The 25,161-nt window shown below is 37.0% G+C and overlaps 2 protein-coding genes and 2 long non-coding RNA genes across 6 annotated transcripts in view; 2 read left to right on the top strand and 2 right to left on the bottom strand.

Moving 5' to 3' along the window:
• The window catches only part of LOC113080552 (uncharacterized), a 52,779-nt gene that overhangs the window by 10,781 nt on the left and 16,837 nt on the right, over window positions 1–25,161 (top strand). The window lies entirely within an intron of this gene.
• Window positions 1,716–20,511, top strand: LOC113080551 (uncharacterized). Its single transcript, XM_026252715.1, has 6 exons — window positions 1,716–1,797; window positions 14,210–14,536; window positions 17,463–17,795; window positions 18,511–18,628; window positions 18,725–18,774; window positions 19,659–20,511. Exons 1-5 carry the CDS (start codon window positions 1,740–1,742, stop codon window positions 18,741–18,743), a joined length of 855 nt encoding a protein of 284 aa, XP_026108500.1. The 5' UTR covers window positions 1,716–1,739; the 3' UTR covers window positions 18,744–18,774; window positions 19,659–20,511.
• LOC113080554 (uncharacterized) lies at window positions 4,981–7,356 on the bottom strand. 2 transcript variants are annotated; one of them, XR_003281898.1, is made up of 4 exons: window positions 7,213–7,354; window positions 7,059–7,114; window positions 6,048–6,227; window positions 4,981–5,039 (listed from the first exon to the last, which is right to left on the bottom strand). It is a non-coding gene; the product is annotated as an uncharacterized LOC113080554 (long non-coding RNA). The 2 variants fall into 2 exon arrangements; XR_003281897.1 differs by lacking the exon at window positions 4,981–5,039 and having other exon boundaries at window positions 6,082–6,227; window positions 7,213–7,356.
• Window positions 7,450–8,963, bottom strand: LOC113080555 (uncharacterized). 2 transcript variants are annotated; one of them, XR_003281899.1, is made up of 4 exons: window positions 8,747–8,963; window positions 7,987–8,632; window positions 7,699–7,829; window positions 7,450–7,589 (listed from the first exon to the last, which is right to left on the bottom strand). It is a non-coding gene; the product is annotated as an uncharacterized LOC113080555 (long non-coding RNA). The 2 variants fall into 2 exon arrangements; XR_003281900.1 differs by having other exon boundaries at window positions 7,699–7,810.

Below are 25,161 nucleotides of genomic sequence, written 5' to 3'. Positions count from 1 at the left end.
TAGGTACTCAAACAGGATCTGTTCCCAGGGATTGCTGTGTCCTCTTTGGTTTGACCTGCTGTATGTACTGAATCTCCATTAAAAAAAAAAAAAAAAACTTATCTTGGGGCCTCATGCTTCGAAGCTGTCAAACAGTATAGACACACAAGTTTACAGTGAAATTGAAATTTATTAAATCCAGTTCAACTAAGCACAGCTGTTCAAATCTTCACTGTTTAAAAACAGTTTATTTCATTATTTGTGTGCAGTGCTCGTGTGTGTGTGTGTGTGTCAGTCAGACTCCGATTGGTCTTTCGCCTTCTCAATCATTAGATTGTCATAACCGGACACCGCCACATCGTGTCACATGCTTCCTGTACACTTCCTGGTTCATATCTAACAACACTGAACCACGTTGCCAGACGTACGAAAATTATCGTATTTGTACGATAATTTCAGAATTCTATGAAAATTTAAATGATGGTAGTTGCAGTCATAGGGCTTCTTTACTCAGTTTTCTTCCAAATACGATAATTTTGAACTTCTGGTACGATACTTGGACATTTCCAATCTGGCAACACTGACACTGAAACACCTCTGTACTACACACGAAATATCTGAATAATTACGTAGTAAAGCTTGGTATGAGAGTTTCTTGAGATCTGGGGCGTTTTTATTTTTAAAAAAAAATCGAAAAATAGCATCTGAAATGCTAACTTGTGCAGCGCTGTAACAGGCTATAAATAACATATTTTTACAACAGTAAACGACCAAATTCCACCCCTGATCGCTAAAGGAAGTCCATCGTCTTCCTATGTTCTCATTGCTGGCTATATGAGTTACAAATAAACAATTTTTTACCTCGCACTTGGATCTCGTGACTCGATCATTGTAAAAAAGTGATGATACATTGATGTGTAAATACACAAAACGATCGGTCTGTGAAAGACACTGAACAACAGTATTTAGATTGGGTTTTTTTTAACCTCTGATCACGCATTGTCCGATGTTTCATTTTTGGGTGAACTAGCCCTTTAAGTCGTAATCACTAAGTTTAAAGGTCTTTTACTTTGCTTTTCTTCTATATCCTATAACATTAGGTTTTTTGTAATGAGACATTGTATAAAAATTAATCGCATGATTTCTCATCGCCACCTAAATATTCTCAGTCCCCCCAAAAATTTTACAGCCCGGGAAGAAATAAGAAACATTAAAAACTATGCTTCAGTGGTAGAAACACAGACTATGAAAAAATTTAAATATAGACAATGTATCTATATATGTGAGTGTAGAGTAGGAATATAGAATGTGAAAAATAGAAATATAGACTGTGTATATCATATTTATTTGTATGCGAATGTACAGTATTAGCTTATGTGCAGTACAATAGTGCAGTAACGTGCAAATTGAGTGCATCATGACAACAAAAGCAACAGTAACAGTAGTAACAGATGTGCAAACTCAGATGAGTAATATTAACAAATATACAATGGTAGTAATAACAGCAATAACATTACAAATGTTCAAATGAGATTACATTTAGCGGCTTTTAAATTCGAATCACAACGTAGCAACAAAGGACGTGATCGCGCGATATCCGCCTTTGATCTCGTAGCGGTCAGTCTGGAATGCGCTTATTTCACACGTGAAGCATCACGTGGTCTCTGACAACGACACACACCTCCAGATACGTCACATCTCTGGAGTGCAGCAATGCTGCTCCATTCATTCAAAGAACCGAAGCACGTTTGACAGGAAAGATGCAGACAAAGATGTTCTCCTTTGGTCTGTTTGCAGTTTCAGCATTTCTATGGCACGGTAGGACCTATATTTGTTTATTTATTTCTCCTCATGTCCACGATATAAAAAAAAATAAAGGAAAAAAAAAGAAAGAAAAAAAAAAGTAGCCTAGTTTGGAGTTCCCTGCTCAAAGCAGAGGTTATTGAAGACCCAGATCCAGACAAAGACCTGTCAGTCCAAGAACCAAGCAGTCAATATTAATATGTAATCTAATATTTAATAAATTGACATTTATTTTCTTTAATGAACAAAGAACAAGAAAACTAACAAACTTTTTTTCCACATATTTTTGTTCCAAGTAAAAAAATATATAAATAAAATAAAATAAAAGAGTAAATTAAAAATTAATGAAATACACTGAATGAGTCAATCCACCAAATGGGTGCCTTTTCTATCTTCAAGACATTTATATGTATGAAAATGGACATTTGAACATTATGAAATTCAACAGAAAGTCCTTCACATATTTCTCACATGTACAGATTGAAACACTAGTACATGGAAAATAGTATATAGAAGACAAAAAAAAAAAGAATGAGCATCATAAACTGGAAACACTTCAGGAGTTTCAAAGTCATCATGACTTGCATAGCTTTTTTCCAGCGTGCTGCATTCTTTAATGTTCTGGTTGGAAACACAGATGGTGGGATGCCAAACCCCACTATGGCAGAAGCAAGCCGTCATGTTTGCAACTGTGTCAATGAGCACTTATCAGGATTAACTAAATGCTGGACTTCCAAAAGTACGTGAAATATTTAATGTTTGCTGCATTGAATCAGGGACGTCACTAGGATTGGAAGACGGGGGGGGGGGGGGGTGTTTGGGGGGGGGGCTTAGCCCCCAGGGTATTTGTAACTTGCATTTGCAAAATCTTTGCACTCACATTCAAGCATGTGTGTGTGTGTGTGTGTGTGTGTGTGTGTATATATTAACTGATAATTAAACTGATAATTCACCCAAAAATGAAAATTCTGTCATCCTTTTTTTTTTCAAAATATCTTCTTAGAACAATTTGTATTGTACAACGTGTGTCTTTTATAAAATAAATAAAGGTGACTTGACTACACAGGGCACTGTAATTTTTAAGTTTTGCTTCTACTTACAGGTTGAATGTCAATGAAGGACCGCTTCATTTCTGTGTATGATGTACATACCATTTTTCCATTTGTGTGGTATGGTGCAGATGGCAGGAAAGGTTTTAAAGACAATTTCTGCACGAAGGCCTTTAAATGACAAAAGTACAGAGAAAGCACAAGTTTAAAAAAAAACTAACATTTTAACACAATATTTTACATTTTTACAGTCTTTGTGGGGATCTACTATCATTTGCACTAAGAGACCGACTAAACCAGTTTTCATTCCCTCCAGAAAATTTGACTAAATTTTACCACCCTTTACCCTTTGACTGATTTGGACTTGTAGGGAGGAACAAAAGTACACTGTAAATGAAAGGAAGCTTTGTTGGCTGGAATGCAACAATACACTTATTTCACCTCATTTGTCTTTTTTCATAATTTTTGGAAGTCATAGGTCTAAGTAAAATTTAAAACGTATGTATCATTAATTTAAATAGGTTACTTACCTTGAAATGTTTCAATTAACAGGCAGAAATTCTATTGTTGCAATTATTCCTTCATGAAAAAGTCCATTGTCTAAAACATAAGTATAAACACATTTAGTACAACACATTTAAAAAACGTCAATCAATCTAGATTCATAATAGAAATTGCTGTAATTATAGGGTATTCTAATAGATGCAGAATTCAATATAAATAACCCTGCTAACAACATTACGTAACTGTTACGTAACTGCGACGTAATCTGGTGACCAAAGTTTCGTCGTGGCGACGTAACTAGTTACGTCGTGGCAACCGGAAAAGTGAAAGGTGCGTATACGTCGCCACAACGTAACTTTGTGACGTTGCCAGTAAGTAACTGCGACGTCGTGGCAACGTCGCGGATCGGTGGTCGTGTGCTGGTAATCAGTTGGTCATTTTTTTTAATTATTATTCTATGGGCGGACATGCAGCACTTGAACCTAATTTATGTCCTCATATGCCCAAACTAATTTAAAGGATGTTTCAGCAGCTGTGAATGATGAATACATACTCGAAATGAATTCAGTTAATTTATTAACAAGCAAATATGAACAGTAATACACCCAGATTATTAATAAAAACAGGGTATACAGCGAAATATGAATGAAAGCATTTAGCCCATACAGAAGCACATAGATTGAGATATATTAATAATAAATACATTTCCATATATTGAAATATCTATACCCTTCTGTAAGCATCCAGGGTCAAAACATTATGCACAACATGCAAGTCTTAGTAGGCACTCAGTACATTGCATTTAAATATTATCATTAACAATGCACACATTCATCAACTAATCACAAGATCCCACAATAATCTTCAGCTAATCACACCCTTAACCAAACCACTACAAATAATTCATTGAAAATAATATGCAATAGCTTATGAACAGATGTATCATAGCAAATCAAGTTTAATGAATCTCACACCTATCATACAGCATTATGGCCAGTTCACACTGCCACAAAAATATATCTAAATATATACAGTATTGTTCAAAATAATAGCAGTACAATGTGACTAACCAGAATAATCAAGGTTTTTCGTATATTTTTTTATTGCTACGTGGCAAACAAGTTACCATTAGGTTCAGTAGATTGTCAGAAAACAAATGAGACCCAGCATTCATGATATGCACGCTCTTAAGGCTGTGCAATTGGGCAATTAGTTGAATTAGTTGAAAGGGGTGTGTTCAAAAAAATAGCAGTGTGGCATTCAATCACTGAGGTCATCAATTTTGTGAAGAAACAGGTGTGAATCAGGTGGCCCCTATTTAAGGATGAAGCCAACACTTGTTGAACATGCATTTGAAAGCTGAGGAAAATGGGTCGTTCAAGACATTGTTCAGAAGAACAGCGTACTTTGATTAAAAAGTTGATTAGAGAGGGGAAAACCTATAAAGAGGTGCAAAAAATGATAGGCTGTTCAGCTAAAATGATCTCCAATGCCTTAAAATGGAGAGCAAAACCAGAGAGACGTGGAAGAAAACGGAAGACAACCATCAAAATGGATAGAAGAATAACCAGAATGGCAAAGGCTCAGCCAATGATCACCTCCAGGATGATCAAAGACAGTCTGGAGTTACCTGTAAGTACTGTGACAGTTAGAAGACGTCTGTGTGAAGCTAATCTATTTTCAAGAATCCCCCGCAAAGTCCCTCTGTTAAAAAAAAGGCATGTGCAGAAGAGGTTACAATTTGCCAAAGAACACATCAACTGGCCTAAAGAGAAATGGAGGAACATTTTGTGGACTGATGAGAGTAAAATTGTTCTTTTTGGGTCCAAGGGCCACAGGCAGTTTGTGAGACGACCCCCAAACTCTGAATTCAAGCCACAGTACACAGTGAAGACAGTGAAGCATGGAGGTGCAAGCATCATGATATGGGCATGTTTCTCCTACTATGGTGTTGGGCCTATTTATCGCATACCAGGGATCATGGATCAGTTTGCATATGTTAAAATACTTGAAGAGGTCATGTTGCCCTATGCTGAAGAGGACATGCCCTTGAAATGGTTGTTTCAACAAGACAATGACCCAAAACACACTAGTAAACGGGCAAAGTCTTGGTTCCAAACCAACAAAATTAATGTTATGGAGTGGCCAGCCCAATCTCCAGACCTTAATCCAATTGAGAACTTGTGGGGTGATATCAAAAATGCTGTTTCTGAAGCAAAACCAAGAAATGTGAATGAATTGTGGAATGTTGTTAAAGAATCATGGAGTGGAATAACAGCTGAGAGGTGCCACAAGTTGGTTGACTCCATGCCACACAGATGTCAAGCAGTTTTAAAAAACTGTGGTCATACAACTAAATATTAGTTTAGTGATTCACAGGATTGCTAAATCCCAGAAAAAAAAAATGTTTGTACAAAATAGTTTTGAGTTTGTACAGTCAAAGGTAGACACTGCTATTTTTTTGAACACACCCCTTTCAACTAATTGCCCAATTGCACAGCCTTAAGAGCGTGCATATCATGAATGCTGGGTCTTGTTTGTTTTCTGACAATCTACTGAACCTACTGGTAACTTGTTTGCCACGTAGCAATAAAAAATATACTAAAAACCTTGATTATTCTGGTTAGTCACATTGTACTGCTATTATTTTGAACAATACTGTATATGTTTAAGCAATTAACATTAAATTCTAAAATCTTAAGTAATTCTTACTTTCTCTATTCTTGCAATATTCTAGTGTTCATGTCCCTGAGTAATATCTGCATCCACCGAAGTCTGAAGAGCTGAAGAACACAATATGCTAGTAGACAGCAATCCTCGTGAGAGAGAGGTCTGGTGTGGAGGGTGGATCTGGAACTGACTTCTCTTGATTATCTCTTTTCACAAACTGCCCTGGAATACAATTCAAACATTAACAATGATTGTTATAAATGTAATGTAAGGCTCTTACACTCATAATGCTCATTTTGGAAATATAGTTAATATCACTAATATGCAGCATGCACAATACAAGGAAGTGGTCAGTAATTACACTTTGAGGTATTATATCTATGTCAGTAAGGCTACCTTTAAGAAAAAATAAAATGAATAAATTAAGTTGTGTTATGCATTCAAATAGTTAGACATGCTAAAATACAGAATTTGTTAACAATAATAATAAAAAATAATATGCTGGGGAAAAAATTAGGGCCCTAAATATGTTTTTTTTTTTTATGTTTAATAAATTGATGTGAAAATGTATGTCATACGAAAAAGGAGTAGAGAAAAATGAAATATTTATTTTATCATTGAGGATTTCTTAAAAAAAAAAATATATATATATATATCGTCTCGCTCTCATGAACCCAGTCTCGTGTCTCGTCTCATCTTGTGGGATAAGTGTCTCATCACACCCCTAGTAGCCAGAGCAAGAGATACATTAGATTTCTTTTGCATGTCTGACAGTCTAAAATTAAGCAGAAGTATTTCGAAAGAGTTAAACCTGTATCCCGTTTTCTGGGTAACATTGAGAATATCACTATATATTGTTGCAACACCTCCGCCACGACCAGTCTGACGGGGCTCATGCTTATAACAGTAGTTTGGTGGAGTTTAGACTAATGCTAAATCAAAAATACCTGTCAAAATTAACACTGGAACAAACACAATCTTTATTGTAGTAGTTCTTCTATTTGAGTGTGTAGAACAAAATTCATCATAACAGTTATTTGAGAATTGGCTTACTAGTCATATGGAGCGAAGTGTCCTGGAGATGTTGTCCAACAGGAGATCTAAAAAGCCTAGCTCCCAGAAAAGATTCCAATTATTAACAAAAGGCAGTTTCTGTTCTTTACACCATGACTATAACCATTCGTTTAAAGCAAAAAGTCTGCTGAACCTTTCATGTCCTCATCTATACGTGGGAAGTGGTCCTGACACGATGATCATCATGCAGGCGATATGCTGCGCACTGTCTTGATCAGGCTCCTGAAGTCCCTCTTCAGCGTCTCCGTCCGCTCTGATGCCCACCTCACTCTTCAGGGTCACGGGAATCTGTGCAGAAATATCAAGAACATGAGCACCAGGGAAGTAGTCAGTGTGGACTTTACCTTCAGCTAACATAGCGCAGACGTGCCGGACGATGGAGTCTCTGATGATCACAGCGTTTTGTTCTGTCTCGCGAAGTGGAGCGAATCGGGTTCTGGTGGAGATCCTAAAGACCGGAGGCGGCGGATGGAGAGAGGTCGTCGCCCAGGGCCTGGATCATGTCTTACACTATGAAATAGGGTGAAGGACATCTGGGAAGATCGCATCCTGGGTACACCGGGCCTTTGCAGAGAACCACACAGAGTAGAGGTGGTGGGAGGGTTAGCTGTATACTTACCCTGGACTTATGAGCATCAACCCATGAATATTTCCAGCACAGCTCTCCACTCGCTCAGCTGGGCCTGCTTCTCCACAATATCATGGATCTGTATCTTCACGGCCTCCAGCTCCTTATTAGAAATAAACAAACTAGAGAATAGGGGAAATGCAGAAAAGAAAAATAGCAATATGGAAAACATACAAAAATCTTTAGATACCAGAATTCACATGTTTAGATTTTACAGATGCATGATGATATATTGTAAAAAATAAATATGAAGTTATTTAATAAGCTTTGTAGCATCACCTGTGTTTTCTATCTCTGTCAGCAGCTCCCGTTAGACATTTTCTTGGAACTTCTCTGTTTTAGAGGGTTTTTAAGACACTTTTTTTTTTTTTTTCACAAGAAATTTTTTTTATCAATATTTGTTTACAATGATAAATCAGAACAAGCTTGAAACAGTGGTTTGAAATAGTTTCAGCCCATTTTAGACCACGAGTGACGTCACTGATAGACTCTACAGTGCAGATTTTTAGGTTAAATTAATTAGCTTAACTTTATTTCATTTATCTATTGACAAATTACCATCAAAAACATTTACAAAACGATCAAAACCGATCCTTTAGGCATAAGATGTAATTAAAAGGCCAAACTTTCATTAATAAGAGCTCAAATCTAATATGCTATAACGTTAATTATGTTTCTATGCTAGCGTAATACTTGATAGCAGACATTTCAGGAAAAATACCATAATCGCAGAGGTATAAATATTAACAAAAAGTACTTAAAGTAGACTGAGGATGATATTAACGTGTTACTTAACAAATCTGTCGCAGTTGTTGGCCTTTTCTTTGGTATAACTGACGAGAAACAGAGAAAATGTCAGACGAGTCCTCTCCTCTCCAGCAGCTGATGTGTACGCGGTTGCCATGGTAACTCAACGGCTAGAAGGCTAATAAAAACAATAAAATAATAAAAAAAGGTTTTAGCGACGTTAGACTTTTGTTTTTACTTTGTTTTATACATTTTATCAACCAACTTATTTATTATAAATTGTAAAACTCACCTCAGAAAGCTAATTCTCCTGTCAGACACAGTTGAAGTGAAAAGTGCGTCAAACAAACGCGCTGTCCTTCTGATACAACAATCTCTGCTGCAGATGAGATGGTGTAGCCAGTCTGTGTCACTATTTCACGTTCATAACTCCTTACGAGATAGAAAGTTTCACAACTCTTTTCTTGTCAATACTGTGCGCGCGGTGCGTCAGTTGCGGAAGCGCCAAGCGCGCGCCTGTATGTCACGTCACTATATATTAAAAGCATGTCCATATTCTGACTTGGTGAAAAGAAACATATTTTATCTTTAAGGAACGTTTAATCTTGAGTCTGAAGTTTAATTACACTTTTTAAATGGCTCTATACTCAGAGAGCATATAAAGAACGTAAAAAAATATATATGGTAATGATATTACTTGCATACGACGTTGTAGTTACGTTGCCAGTAAGTCATGAAGTTACCAATATATTACCAATAGAGGACCTATCTGGGACGTTCTTGGTTATCTGGTCACGTTGGAAGGACGTACTGACGACGTTGTGAGTTGGTAATGTGATGGTAATAAAATTACGGGCATGCGACGTCGTAGTTACGTTGTCAATTGGTAAGTCATGGAATTACCAAAAATTACCAGTACGTTACGTAACTGTTACGTCGTGTGTTAGCAGGGAAACCATTAAAACACTTTTACTGTACAATTAATTAGTGCTGGTGCACTAAGATGAACATGGCTTCTGTTTTACGCTCCACTCTTAAAGTTTTGTAGGAGTAACTTTAACGTTATATAAATTTGGGGCACTGGTATGAATTTTTGCTGAAAGAGCAAATTGCCTCACGACTGCACGCTTTTCTTTCGTCTGGGTTTTGAATCAGTGGTGGACAGTAACGGAGTAGCTTTACTTCGTTACTGTACTTAAGTACATTTTTCAAGTATCTGTACTGAAGTAGTTTTATTTTGAGTAACTTTTACTTTTACTTCACTACATTCCAAAGCATAAGATCGTACTTTTAACTTCACTACATTTCATAAAACATATCGTTACTCCCTATAATATATCACGTGCTCCGACACGCAGAAGCGGTGTCTGATTCATCATGAACGAACTGAGTCTTTTCAAAATAAACCTTTAAATCGGATCGCGAATCGCACCAAATGATTCGTTTACGAATTAGAATGATCCGATTGCAGCTGTTCTGGAGTCGACCACTCACTGATTCAAATGAACCGTTTAGTGTGAGTCTACAGAAGTAAGAACCGTGAGATATTGTGAGCGCGTGCGTCTGATTTTGCTAAAATTAAGTTATTAATGTCGGAATTTAGGATTAACTATTGTAACTGAAAATCATATTTTTTATTATTTATTTTTTATATTTTATTTTGATAATTTAGAATTATTACTGAAATACAACCTTTTTTTGTTTCAAACAGTTCATTAAACAATAATAAATGAAGTACCTGAAGATGACAATGAAGTAAATGTATAATAATTAGCAAAGATGATTAATTTAGCGCTGTAAACGCGCGTGTGAGGGGCGGAGACGCGCCGCGGAGCGTCAGACGCGCTTGAGGACCAAACACAGCAGAGCGGTAGGAAACTTCACTCCTCTCTCTTTTACTATAGCGATTTATTTTTAGATACGTGATCTGAGTCTTTCATAGAGTCGACTCGGTTGATTCAGATCGGGACTTCACAGCCTGTTCGCGACTCGGTTGATTCAGATCGGGACTTCGGAGCATGTTCGCGACTCGGTTGATACCGATCGGCACTTCGGAGCATGTTCGCGACTCCGTTGATTCAGATCGGCACTTCGGAGCCTGTTCGCGACTCGGTTGATTCAGATCGGCACTTCGGAGCCTGTTCGCGACTCGGTTGATTCAGATTGGGACTTCGGAGCATGTTTGAGATTTTTTTTTATTTCAGATCTCGAAGCAGGAAGTGTTTGTCAAACAGTTAATTGGTGATAAATGAATATTTGAACTTGAGGCTTTTTTTTTTTAGACGAGTAACGTTAGACAGACATGAATGTTTATTCAGAACGGTACTGAAAATAAGTAAATATTGGAGCTGATGCAAAATGTCTAGCAGGCTTGCTGGTGCTAACTTGAGGTAATTTTTATAAATAATGTCCAAATATTTTTAGTCAACCACCTATAGATATATAGATAGATATAGATATACAGATATATAGATTACATCTGGGGAGAAAAGAAAGGATGTGATGTTCAGAACATGGTAACTACAGTAATTATCAAAGAGGGGAAGAGATGCACCCCGTTTGGCCAGTGGTGTTTTTACACCGCAGACAAGGTTTGAGAAGGAAAAAAATCATTAAGAAAATATTATTATATTTTCCTTAAGATGTTCTTCCTAACTGCAGGCCTTATTATCTTGTCATATATAACTGTGGTGTTCTGTAAAACCACAAACTTTAAAATACTTTTTTCTTACTGGTGAAGATCAGATTATCATCTCTGTTTTCTCTCAGGTACATCACAGTGTAAGCTTCACAGTGAACATTACTCTCATAAGCGTAGTCAATATCAACAACAAAAATATATCTTGACTCCATATAGTGGTTATTTTGGAAAAAAATCCCAGGTATTTTGAGCAGTAGGATTATAAAAAAAAAAAATGTGCTAATATAAAATTAAATTAGCCTATATAAAATTGCAAACATCTATCTTTCAGTACTTTTTTACTTAAGTACATACAAAATTGAGTACTTTTGTACTTTCACTTGAGTAAATTTGAAAAAGGAGTACTTTTACTTTTACTGGAGTAATATTTTATTATTTGTATCTGTACTTTTACTCAAGTACTTGATTTGTGTACTTCGTCCACCACTGGTTTTGAACTTTTATAACAGAAAACTGCAGGTTCATTGAAACGATTCTCACGTAGTCTGTTGCATGATGTGTGTTAGCTCGGCTCGAGCAGCTTATTTCACTGGTCCGATCCGTTAAATGGTCCGTGCGGCTTTTCTATCTTAATTCTAATGATTTCAGATGCTGGCGAACAAACAGGAATATCACAATCATAGCACATTTAGAATTCAATTTCAATTCAATTCAAGTTTATTTGTATAGCGCTTTCTACAATACAAATCGTTACAAAGCAACTTTACAGAAAATTATGTTTCTACAATATTTAGTAGTAGCTAGTAGTTTGTGCACGTTTGACAGGATTTTAGAAAAAATAAAATAAAATAATAATAATAATACAAGACGTAGTCAGCTAGACGATGAACTATCAATATTATTAATTAATAGTTATTATATGATGCAGTCACACATGTAGCAATAATTGTTAGTTCTGTTTGTTGATTCAGGGTTAGCATCATGTGAGGTCCTCTGAGGGTCAGCATCATCTCTTCTCAGGTGTTCTGGATCCAGACTGGAGCTTGTGTAAATCCTAGTTACCACGGGATGAAGATCCCGTGGCGAAACATAGAAATAAAATAGAGACATCATTAGCATAGCTGCTGATCCAACAAACTAAAATTAGTTTAACCCAAGCTAATGAATAAAAATGCACATTTGATCAGATGCAACTACAATCACAATTTAAGAGATATATTATTTGTATGCTTGGTGAAAGAGATGTGTTTTTAATCTAGATTTAAACAGAGAGAGTGTGCCTGAACCCCGAACATTATCAGGAAGGCTATTCCAGAGTTTGGGAGCCAATCGATCTGATTCTCTGGGGGAAAAAAATGGACTAAACTTTTTTTAACGTATAAAAAAATTATAATTAACGTATGAGACACATTACTTAATGTTCTAACAGTTATATACATCATACGATTATATTAACAGTTACTTACCCTTCATAATCAGGCAGGCTGACGCCTTTTCCGTGCTCTGTCTCTGACTGGACCGTTAAAATTTGAACGGTGTGAAGTGGAAAACATATTTAAAGGGTAACTTAACCCTAAACCAATTTTTTTTAGTTAATGATCTATAAGAATGGGGCTTTATTAGTGCTGTTCATTGATTTGAGTAACTTTTTTGACATTTGAATATAAAGTGTTTTAATTCTACAGTATATGGTGTAAAAACGTCTGAATGCTGCCCTCTTCAGGTTGAATGGTGGCTACTGCAGTTGAGTTTTCCTATTGGATGTTGCGGTGACAAGTGACATAAGCGGTGGCAGGTGAAGTAAGCAGTTTCCAGCTCACCACGCCCCTTGGTACGAGCTACCATTGTATACCATGGTATCATGGCCTTGCAATCAAAAAATGGAATTTTATAATGGAAGTCAATGGGGCAAAAACAGCCACCAACAACAAATTAGGGAGACAAATTTAAGTCTAATGCTGCACAAAAACTAAAAATGCATCAAAGCCAATGTTGCTACTAATCTTTGACATGCCCAAGACTGTTATAAAAAGTAAAAAAAAAAAAAAAAAAAAAGAAATCCAGCCACAATTACTTTTTTATTGAAAGTAAGTCATTTTTGTGTTTTTCCCCCAAATCAGTGACATCATTTATGAACTTGGCAATTAAAGAGTTAACATCTTGGAATTTTTTAAAAACATTTAGTAGTTTTGATCAGGACTGAAGTTGATTAACAGATTTATTCCAAAATAATTGAGAAAAAAATATGAATCTGACACATTTTTACAGCAGCTTAATTGAGTGGATGTTTTCATCACAAACATAACAAAAGGGTAGTGAATTTGAACCATCCACAAGGGTTAAAAAATATATTTTTTCTTAATAAAAGCTTTATTTTACTTTTCTTTTTTTTCTTTTTTTTGTTAGAACATGTTATATTTAAGTAAAAATGATCCTTTAGCCTTTATTTTCTGTCTATTAGATGACTAGTCTATTCTTGGGCTGTGTTCAGCCTTGTTTTAGCCTCAACGTCAGGGCTGTGTCTGGACGGCTATTAAATGTCTTTTAAGCACCACATTTTTTGCTGGCAAGAAAGAGCAAAGAGGGAAAAAACTGAGTCACACATAGCTTGCTGTAAATCATCAAGGATGACGAGTCTAAGAACAGCGAAGATAATCCTCTTGTAATGAGTGATGTCTACACTAACATGGCGTGACATGACAGACAAATCCCAGACGGTAAACTGCTGCCAAGTTTTATTTATGATGAATTTCAAATGATTTGCAACATCGCTTTGTCACATTCAGTGTACAGTAGACCGTTTTAATGTGTTCATTTCAACATGAAAGCACGCTAAGCATTGATCACTTCTTGGTTGTGTATGAATGCAAATATATGCAAGATATGAGTCAAGATGTGTGTTGTATGATGTATATTATGGTGTACAATAAGCACCAAATAACCTACATTATAACATGTATGTTTCTCTGATGAGTGAATATTTAAACTGATGATGCTTTCATGCTGTTAGAGCTGTAGAAAATCATTTTCACAGCACTTTCCGGTTGTATTCATGTATATTTTTGTCCCACTTTCCCAAAAGCATTGACAATTATCTGTTTATTTCTTTTCCAGTTGTGTCTGGTGCAGACAGAGTCTCAGTGTCAGCGATGGAGGGAGATTCAGTCACTCTATACACTGATGTTAAAATAAACCAACAAGAAAAGATTTGCTGCTATTTTAATGGCACTCGCATCGCTCAAATCAGTGGAGATCTCCATCATATCTGTACAGATGTTCTGTGTAAAGGCAGTGATGAGAGATTCAGAGACAGACTGAAGCTGGACAATCAGACTGGATCTCTGACCATCACAAACATCACAAACACAGACTCTGGACTTTATAAACTACTGATACTACGCAGTAGCAGCGACAGTGAAACAATCTTCAATATTGTCATTGGTAAGTTATTATGTTTAAAAGCAGGTTGTTTATGTATAAATCACATCATTGTGTTTATTATACCAGTGACATTCAGAGCTGTTTTTCTCTTGACCTGCAACACTGAACAAATACAGGTGCTGGTCATATAATTACAATATCATCAAAAAGTTGATTTATTTCACTAATTCCATTCAAAAAGTGAAACTTGTATATTATATTCATTCATTGCACACAGACTGATATATTTCAAATGTTTATTTCCTTTAATTTTGATGATTATATCTGACAACTAAGGAAAATCCCAAATTCAGTAACTCAAAAAATTAGAATATTGTGAAAAGGTTCAATATTGAAGAGACCTGGTGCCATAATAATTATTATTATTCAATCAGCTAATTAACTCAGAACACCTGCAAAGCATTTAAATGGTCTCTCAGTCTAGTTCTGTAGACTACACAATCATGTGGAAGACTGTTGACTTGACAGTTGTCCAAAAGACCACAATTGACACCTTGCACAAGGAGGGCAAGACACAAAAGGTCATAGCAAAAGAGGCTTGCTGTTCACAGAGCTCTGTGTCCAAGCACATTAAAGGGTCATGAAACCCCCAGACTACATAATCTAAGATTATAGCAGAGGTGTTTGTGTTGTACATCATAGAAGACAATGTTAGCACCCGCTAATTTTAACTGTTGGAGAAAATTGGTTAATTTAAAGCTTTTTTGCTCTATTTTCATCTTCCGGATTTAAAATCTACATTGTGTTGACGTCACGATATGTGATTTGGCAATGGACAATAGTACATTGATGAGCATTGGTGTCTATTCAATTATTTATGAGATTGCATGTTCTTATCCTATGAGAAGAAGTTGCTTCGCTTAATTATTAACAACAACATGTGTTGATTTGCTATGAAAGACGCATCAGACTGTGAAATGACATCGCACACATTAACAGAGAAACATTCATGGATCGCAGAAGAGTGTTTTTTCTTTGTAATAAGAGTTCGGCACAAACGCGATTCATTCACTTGGTGTCAAACAACCTGTCAAAAGAATTATATAAACGCCACAGAATAATATATATGTCTCATTTGTGAGTCGCTTTGAATAAAAGCGTCTGCTAAATGACTGAATGTAAATGTAATATGTTTTCGATGCAGGGTGCATCAAATGGCTGTGCATTTATTTGTGTTTCTAACTCGATGGTAGCGAAATGAAACTGTCTGAATGCAAAGCTGTGTGTGCTGTCAGTCTTCCCTCTTCCCCCTCCCCCGGTCCACTGCACACCACGCCCACTTTTTTAGCATTTTTTAAAACTGCGGTGAGAACTAACCAGTGCAGAAATGGGGGGTTTCATGACCCATTAATAGAGAGGCGAAGGGAAGGAAAAGATGTGGTAGAAAAAAGTGTACAAGCAATAGGGATAAGCGCACCCTGGAGTGGATTGTGAAACAAAACCCATTCAAAAATGTGGGGGAGATTCACAAAGAGTGGACTGCAGCTGGAGTCAGTGCTTCAAGAACCACTACAAACAGACGTATGCAAGACATGGGTTTCAGCTGTCGCACACTTTGTGTCAAGACACTCTTGAACAACAGACAGCGTCAGAAGCGTATCGCTTCAAAAAGGACTGGACTGCTGCGGTGTGGTCCAAAGTTATGTACTCTGATGAAAGTAAATTTTGCATTTCCTTTGGAAATCAGGGTCCCAGAGTCTGGAGGAAGAGAGGAGAGGCACACAATCCACGTTGCTTGAGGTCCAGTGTAAAGTTTCCACAGTCAGTGATGGTTTGGGGTGCCATGTCATCTGCTGGTGTTGGTGCACTGTGTTTTCTGAGGTCCAAGGTCAACACAGCCGTATACCAGGAAGTATTAGAGCACTTCATGCTTCCTGCTGCTGACCAACTTTATGGAGAAGCAGATTTCACTTTCCAACAGGACTTGGCCCCTGCACACAATGCCAAAGCTTCCAGTACCTGGTTTAAGGACCATGGTGTCCCTGTTGTTAATTGACCAGCAAACTCACCTGACCTTAACCCCATAGAAATCTGTGGGGTATTTTGAAGAGGAAGATGTGAAGACCCAAGAATGCAGCAGAGCTGAAGGCCACTGCCTCAGAGATGCACTAAAAACAGAGAAGAAGACTTGGACTATGCTTATAAACCTTGCGCGTGGTACACAAACGAACATGGAACAATACATTTATTAATCAGTGTTAATGTTAGTTAATAAAAAGACAATTGTTCAGTGTTTGTTCATGTATTTGTTGCTGTTACGTGACGTAGAGGTGTCTGACTAGGGGGGAGATGTGGGCTGATGACGTCATCGTTTCAGAAAATATACGGATTAGCCGTCCAGACGAAAACGCAAAGACGGCGTTTTCAAATTTATCCACTCTGGGACCCGGTTTCAAAAAATTGTGGTTTCACCTGATGAAAACGCCGGATCCGTGTGGACGAAACGCCTATCCGATAAAAAATTTGTGCATATTCACAGAAACGCGTCTCCGTGTGGACGGGGCCTAAGTATTGAGTGCTGAACATGCTCATACTTTTCATGTTCATACTTTTCAGTTGGCCAAGATTTCTAAAAATCCTTTCTTTGTATTGGTCTTAAGTAATAAAAAAAATTTCTGAGATACCGAATTTGGGATTTTCATAATCATTTATAATCATCAAAATGAAAAGAAAAGAAATAAACATTTGATATATATCACTATGTGTGAAATATAATATAATATACAATTTTCACTTTTTGAACGGAATTAGTGAAATAAATAAACTTTTTGATGATATTCTAATTATATGACCAGCAGCTGTATATATGAATAAAGACATATCCACAATTCACATATCTGTTTTTTAGGAAATCGATATGCATAATTATTTTCAGTTATCTTTCGGCCCAGCAAGTTCGTCCAGCAGCTTGTGGTTTGTGTTTCAGGTGTTTCTGCTGCTGAACGAGAAGAAGTGAAGGAGGGAGAATCTGTCACTTTAGATCCTGGTGAAACTAAAAGCCCAAATGATTTGAAGAAATGGTATTTTAATGACATTCTCATCGCTGAAATCACTGGAGATCAGAGTAAGATCTGTAGAGATGATCAGTGTGATGAGAGATTCAGAGACAGACTGAAGCTGGATCATCAGACTGGATCTCTGACCATCACAAACACCAGAATCACAGACTCTGGACTTTATAAACTACAGATCAACAGCCGCAGATCCAGCATCACGAGGAGCTTCAGAGTTACTGTCACTGGTTGTGTACCATTCGTTGGTGAGAATTTCAGAACACATCATTTACTTAACGAAGCTTACAGTTATTGTCTTTCAAGAAGATGGACAAATGCGAATTAAGTTTCTTAAAGGTAGAGTAGGTGAATTCAGAGAGGCTACACTCTGCTTCACAGTGCAATAGAAGAACCTTATCGTCTTTATGGCTCCATAAAGAACCTTTAACATCTGAAGTACCTTTCTGTTTATTTGTGGCGAAATGAGGTTCTTCAGATTGTAAAAAGGTAAGAAAGGGATGGTTCTTTAAAGAACCTTTGACTGAATGATTCTTTGCCGAACCAAAAATGGTTCTTCTACAGCATTTCTGTTAAGAACGTTTTTAAACACCTTTATTTTAAAGAGTGTAATAGCAAGCAGGCTTTGAAAGCATAAGATCCCACCCTCTCTGCAAATCCCTCTCCAAAGCCACGCTTTCTCTAAAACACATGAACACACACAGACAGAGCAGAGGCTGACAAGCGTTGAATGCAGTGAAAACATTACAGTATAAAGTTCATAATATAACAATAATAATGCCTTCCTTTCTTACTCGCTCTGCAATAGAGTAAAGGAACGCAGTGATGATGAATCATGTGTAGGACAGCCTATAGTAACACTCGGACCAAGTGATATGATTGGATGAACATTTTATTGTCCTACAACTTCCACAGACTCACAGTATCCTCCCTCACTATGTCAATCCTTTTCTTGTCCTCTAGGGGGCGGAGACTATAAAGATGCTCGTGCACTAAATTCAGGTCTGTATTCAGGAATACGAGTCACTGTTTTCCGTGGCTCTGTCAGTCTCTCTGATTTGATCCAGGAGATTAACAAAGGGTAAGTATTACTAACAGTTATTATAGTGAGATGAAAATATTGTCTTTATTATGCAAAGTTAGGGTTTAATTGTTTGTGTGTGATTATTTTTAAAAGGAGACCAGGTGAAAACTAAGCTCGGCATCTGTCAAAAGTCCAAGGATGAGGTAAATTAATGCAGTTTATTATGAGATTTTCAGCTGTGTGTGTGTGTGTGTGTGTGTGCTCTTGTTTTTGTGACATATCAGGACACAACTCTGTATAACGACATGGGTATGACACAGGTATTACAAGGACATAACCCATGTTCAAAAATGCTTATAAATCATACAGAATGAGTTTTTTTGAGAAAGTAAAAATGCACAAAGTTTCCTGTGAGGGTTAGGGTTAGGTGTAGGGTTGGTGTAGGGCCATATAATATACAGTTTCTACAGTATAAAAACCATTACACCTATGGGATGAACACACTTTACACAAAAACAAACATGTGTGTGTGTGTGTGATGTGGCTTCATTTATGTCATTTAATAATAAATCTCCATTATATCAGAAAATATAACAGCATATATGGTGCACATACATTTTTATTAATCCGCTAGTCTTTACACTGAATAAATGAAGTTTATATTAAAATCATCTAGATGCAAAAACATTTTAGACTTGACAGATCTTCTTGAGTTACTGAAAGCTCTCTCCCTCTCCCTCTTTCTCTCTCTCTCTCCCTCTCTCCCTCTCTCTCTCTCTCTCTCTCTCTCTCTCTCTCTCTCTCTCTCTCTCTCTCTCTCTCACACACACACACACACACACACACACACTCTCCCTCTTTCTCTCCCTCTCTCTCTCTCTCTCTCTCTCTCTCTCTCCCTCCCTCTCCTCTCTCTCTCTCTCTCTTTCTCTCTCCCTCTCTCTCTCTCTCTCTCTCCCCTCTCTCTCTCTCTCTCTCTCTCTCTCTCTCTCCCTCCCTCCCTCTCTCTCTCTCTCTCTCTCTCTCTCACTCACACACTCTCCCTCTCTCCCTCTCTCTCTTTCTCTTATTGTTTCATTACAAACAGAAAAAGCATCACCAGACCCGACAGGATCATGTATCTGCAAAAGGATTTCCATCGCCGCAAATCCGCATCACACTTCAGCTTGTGTTGTTCAGCTTTAACCTGGAATAATATTCACATTTATCATTTAGCATGCGTATTATAACAAGTGCCTTGGTTTCTGGTTCTGGATTAGTGAAGAGCTTGTGGAAGAGATGTGTTGTCATCTGTTTCCTGAAGATAGAGATGTTCTCATCAGATCAGATGAAGGCTTCTGAGGGAACCGCTAGGTGGCGCTCATTCATTGTTAAACTTTCTCTATACATTTATTCAGTTCAACAATAACCTACTTTTACCATTCAGTTATCTCGAAAAATTCATAGAACAAATACTTTGTGACAATAAGCAGGAATTTCACACTCAATCCATCAGTAAGCTTGAGTTTACACCGATCTAAAGTGTATCAAACCTTTGTCCTTGAGTTCTCAGGACAGTCATTATTTAATTTACGAAATCTGTTAATGGACAGGTTCCATGTGAAGAAGATCTGCACTACTCTTATTGTACTTGACTTGTCACACTCATCATCAATGTACTGTATTTGCACATTATAATGTGAAAAGTGTGAAAATTTGCAAGCATTGTTTTGCCTCAAAACAAACTTTGTATGATCGTAATTCAGCTCAGAATTGGAGAATTTAGTTCAAAAGAAATTATTAGAAATTTTTAAGATGAAACTGAATGGGGAAATTACTTCCATATTTTATGAATCTGATTGTCACTTTTGCACTTTTTTCATGTCTGCATGTTTGTATATGTTGCTTTTAATAACAGAATTTAAATAAATTTAACACATGATGTTTTAAGTAAACTTTCATTTTTGTTATAATTTTTTTTTAATCAAATGTTATTTTCAGTGTAAGATGGCTTGGTAAGCATGTGTCAGTGTTATTTTAGTATCTTAAGTATATTATTATATAATTAGATAATAATATTTAGGTTTGATTTATCAGTTGTTTTCATTTAAATGTTAGTAAAGTACTTTTTATTTTTAAATATATCAATAGTTTTATTTGTTCATTTCTTTCAGTAAACACATTCAATTTCTACACTGAACTACACACTAAATTTACAGTATTTACTTGAAGTTCCTCTGAGATTTGAAGTTAGTTTCAATAGTTAAACGACACTTTCACTTGATCACGGGAGTCTGATGTCAGTTAATGATCCCTGCATTCAAATATTGCAAAAATGACAATAATATCAAATAATTTTACTAATAAATGTTGAATAGATTTTTATAAATTGTCAAATTATATATTTTAAGTTATACTGCCTATCTGATCGGATATGGGTGTTTGACATACCCTTCATTATCATTTCTCTTTTTGGTTCACATATCTTACACAATCCTCATCAAGCTCAAAACAGCATCTCACCAAACAACGTCAAATGTATCTGCAATTTCTCACTGCTAAAGGTCATCAAACATCATAGATTGCTCTATAATATCCTGTATAATCCCCGGTTTCACGGACAAGTCTTAAACTTTCAACTAAAAGAAACTTGCACTGAATGATCTTCAAATATATCAGTGTCTTTGTTTGTTCTAAAGATGCACACCAGTGTTTTCTAAGGCATGTTGATAAAAATGACTTAAATGTCCTAATTGAACTATAATCCTGGTTTAGTCTAAACCCTGTCTGTAAAACTAGGCCTTAATCTACTCCAATTAGACATCTAGATACAATTTATCTAAAATATATAAACTATTAACAAGAGTCTATGAAAAGACTGATACGATTACACAAAGCACAATATGAAACAAATGATACTGAAATGTCACATAAAGCATGCAAAAAAAAAAAAGGAGAGGAGAGGACGCTCTCGCAACCTTGGTCAACGTTCCCCTAAAAGTTCTCTGAAGGTGATAAAAGTCCTGAAAGTCCTCTTTAGGTTATGAAAGTGCTTTTTACGTTTAAAACTGGTGTGGTAAATTGTGCTTGTCCTGGGGCCAGCAGACATGAGTTCTCTCACTCTCTCCCTTCAACTTTTAGTTACTCTTCTTTCCTTCCGCTAGACTAGAAAGTGGGACCGTTACACTTTTTTTTTTTTAGGTAACCAAACATGGATTCAGCGGTCCTCAGGATGGAGAAGCTAACACTTCCAGAGTCCTAGGAGGAGTTATACACAGCTGTCAAGCAGACGTTAAATATTACAGATGATATCAGTCTTCAGTATACTGATTCAGATTTGAGTTTTAGTTTTACAGGCTGCAATATCGCAGAACAATCCCTTGATTATACCTCCTCAACATCTACTACATGACTCCTCTGTAATCTCAGTCATCCTGTCTCAGAATAACAGCCATTGAAGGAAACCATGACCAAAAGATGTCATCATTCCACTCTAGACTGGAAGAGCCCTGTGAAATTCACAGAGAAGATGGGACAGTGCCAACTATTACAAATGTCATGGCAGACATACTGGAAAGCTGGCTCACTCTCATGTCTAAATGATTGTGGGAATGTTTCCGGCCTCTATGCTTGACAGACCACACTTCAATATAACCATTGAATGAAACATATTGCTCTAAACCACAAACACCCAGATGACAGGAAGTCTGCAGAAATTGTTAAACAGCCCAGAAGAGCTAAAGTCAACTACATTAAATTATTAACCATTGTCCAAGTGTGCAAGACATAAAGAAATGATGGCCAGCAACCTTTAAACCTTCTCAAGTGAGTTACAAATCATGTTTAGAGACCAGAAGGAACATAAAGTATCTGAAATCCCCTTCTCAAAAAATTGTAAGAAATTAATTTTTCTCTCATTGCATATTTTGAGGTGAATGCTGAATGTCAAAAAATGACCACTGTGCAGCTGGAACCTAAATTTATCCTCAATGGATCTTCACACTCCCAAGCTGCTGGCACTGTTTCGTGCCGAAGAGAAAGACTGAAAACTCAGATGGAAAAACTGATTATATATTTTATAATGCAAGTCATTTGGTTTCTTGTAATGGTGAAATGAACTGATAATTATTTTTCTTGGTGGTCAGCTTCCCCTTATGCAGTAAATTAAAAATTAAACGTGGTTATATTTAGGTACTCAAACAGGATCTGTTCCCAGGGATTGCTGTGTCCTCTTTGGTTTGACCTGCTGTATGTACTGAATCTCGCAACCTGGTCTCAACCTGGAATCTCCGTTATCCAAGCCTCCATAAAAAAAAAAAAAAAAACCTCCCCTTGGGGCCTCATGCTTCGCAGCTGTCAAACAGTTTAGACACACAAGTTTACAGTGAAATAGAGATTTTTATTAAATCCAGATCAACTAAGCACAGCTGTTCAAATCTTCACTGTTTAAAAATGAGATGGTTATTGGATTAACTAGAGTTTTAAAGTGAGATTAAAGTGTTAGCAGTATAGTTTCTACAGTGGTTCAGTGTTACTGAAAAATATGTCGGTAACACTTTAGTATAGGGTCCAATTCACACTGATAACTAGTTGCTTATTAGCATGTCTATTATTAACATATTGGCTGTTTATTAGTGCTTATAAAGTACATATAATGCATGACACCCATAATCCTACCCAGTTCCCTAAACTTAACAACTACCTTATAAACTATAAGTAAGCATCAAATAAGGAGTTAATTAAGGCAAAAGTTATATTTAATGGTTAGTTGAATTGGACCCTAAAATAAAGTGTGACCAATATGTCCATTTCTTTTGTGTTCAGAAAAGAAGGTTTATTTTAAACAGTGTAACTGCATTGTGTATTTTAAACAATTTGTACCTAAAAAGGAAGAGAAAAGGAAACTTTGTTCTACAGACTTGCACTGTTCTTGTCCTGTTTCATTTTATATGACTTAGAAGTTAATTGTGGATAAAAACTGCGGGTTGTGTTGTGAGTTTGTGATTCATTTTTAACTTCTGTGTCTGTTATAGACACCTGAAACAATCCACTCATTAAAAATAATAATACTTAATTATTTTTTGTATTAAATCAAAACAATTAACTTAAGTAATAATCATTAACAAAGTGCTCCAATGAACCAATATTTTTGTTTAAATATTTCTTAATGTTTTTGTGTGCTGTTTGCAGTTACTTCCTTTTAATGGTTAATTTTAAGGACCTTGTTTGATAAATTCTAACTCAATTATCAATTGTTTTTGAATTTAATTAAAAACTTGGGTCTAAGGAGGCCTCCGCCATTCAATTCAAATTTAAAGCATTTATTGGCATATGCCAAGTGAGTAAAAAAAGTTTCCCTGAGCAATGAAATTCTTACTTTGCTGTCCACAATGAATGCCAAGACAGTTCAAAACTATACACACACACACACACATATACACAAATTATACACTATACAAGCTGTACACACATACATACAATGTAAGAAACTTAATAATAAAAACTAAGCTGCAGTAGTAGGGATATGTGTGTCAGGATAACTCGGCAGACAGAGGTAGGTGAATTCAGAACAGTGATTTATTGAGTGATATATGTACAAGTGTGCGGTGAATCCGTGTCATCAAGTGCTCGTTGAATCTCAAATGAAGATATAGGTACTCTGAGAGTCACATGGTCATACAGACAGGTGAGTTCGCTGGGTTCTTTTAAAGTCAAAGACACAGTCACAGATCGTTCCCTAACGTTCTCTTTCTCCTTAGGTGCTGAAGCCAGTATCAACTAAAGTGAAGTGACATTCAGCCAAGTATGGTGACCCATACTCAGAATCTGTGCTCTGCATTTAACCCATCCGAAATGCACACACACAGAGCAGTGAACACACACACACACACTGTGAGCACACACCCGGAGCAGTGGGCAGCCATTTATGCTGCGGCGCCCGGGGAGCAGTTGGGGGTTCAATGCCTTGCTCAAGGTCACCTAAGTCGTGGTATTGAAGGTGGAGAGAGAACTGTTCACGCACTCCCCCCACCCACAATTCCGTCCGGCCCGAGACTAGAACCCACAACCCTTCGATTGGGACCAACCCTCTAACCATTAGGCCACGACTTCCCCCAACTCAAGGTAATCATAGGATATTTCAGCGACCAATGAATCACAGGTAATGAGCTGGTGATCTGCAGTCCTGAGGGCAGCAGAACAAAGACACAGGTTAGTGTAACACCAAAAGGTGAGTATACGTTGCACTTGGCAAGTAGAGCTCAGGAGACAAGAGGGATGAGACTGTTCCTGTTGGAGGCTTGACAGGGATCTGTGGTGCGGGTGAGTGCTCTTATACTGTCAGTGATTGGTTTTGGTAATGCGTGGCAGGTGTGGCTGGTTAATATTCAGGCAACTGGGATCGTTGCTGATTGGCAGAGACCGGGCTTGTCAGATCCCTGACACTATCCCCCCCTCCAGGGTCCGTGCCAGCGGACCTAACTCTCCAACGTCTTGGGGGTCTACCTCTGGGTCGTGGAGCGGGTTTTTCTGGGTGCTGGGTGTGAAAGTCTGTGAGAAGGTTGGGGTCTAGGATATCTTGGCGAGGAACCCAACATCTTTCCTCGGGTCCA

The sequence above is a fragment of the Carassius auratus genome, unplaced genomic scaffold (assembly GCF_003368295.1).
Source record: "Carassius auratus strain Wakin unplaced genomic scaffold, ASM336829v1 scaf_tig00031568, whole genome shotgun sequence".
Classification (NCBI taxonomy): domain Eukaryota; kingdom Metazoa; phylum Chordata; class Actinopteri; order Cypriniformes; family Cyprinidae; genus Carassius; species Carassius auratus.
The sequence above is the reverse complement of the archived record's forward strand: the minus strand, read 5'-3'. Positions and strand labels throughout refer to the sequence as shown.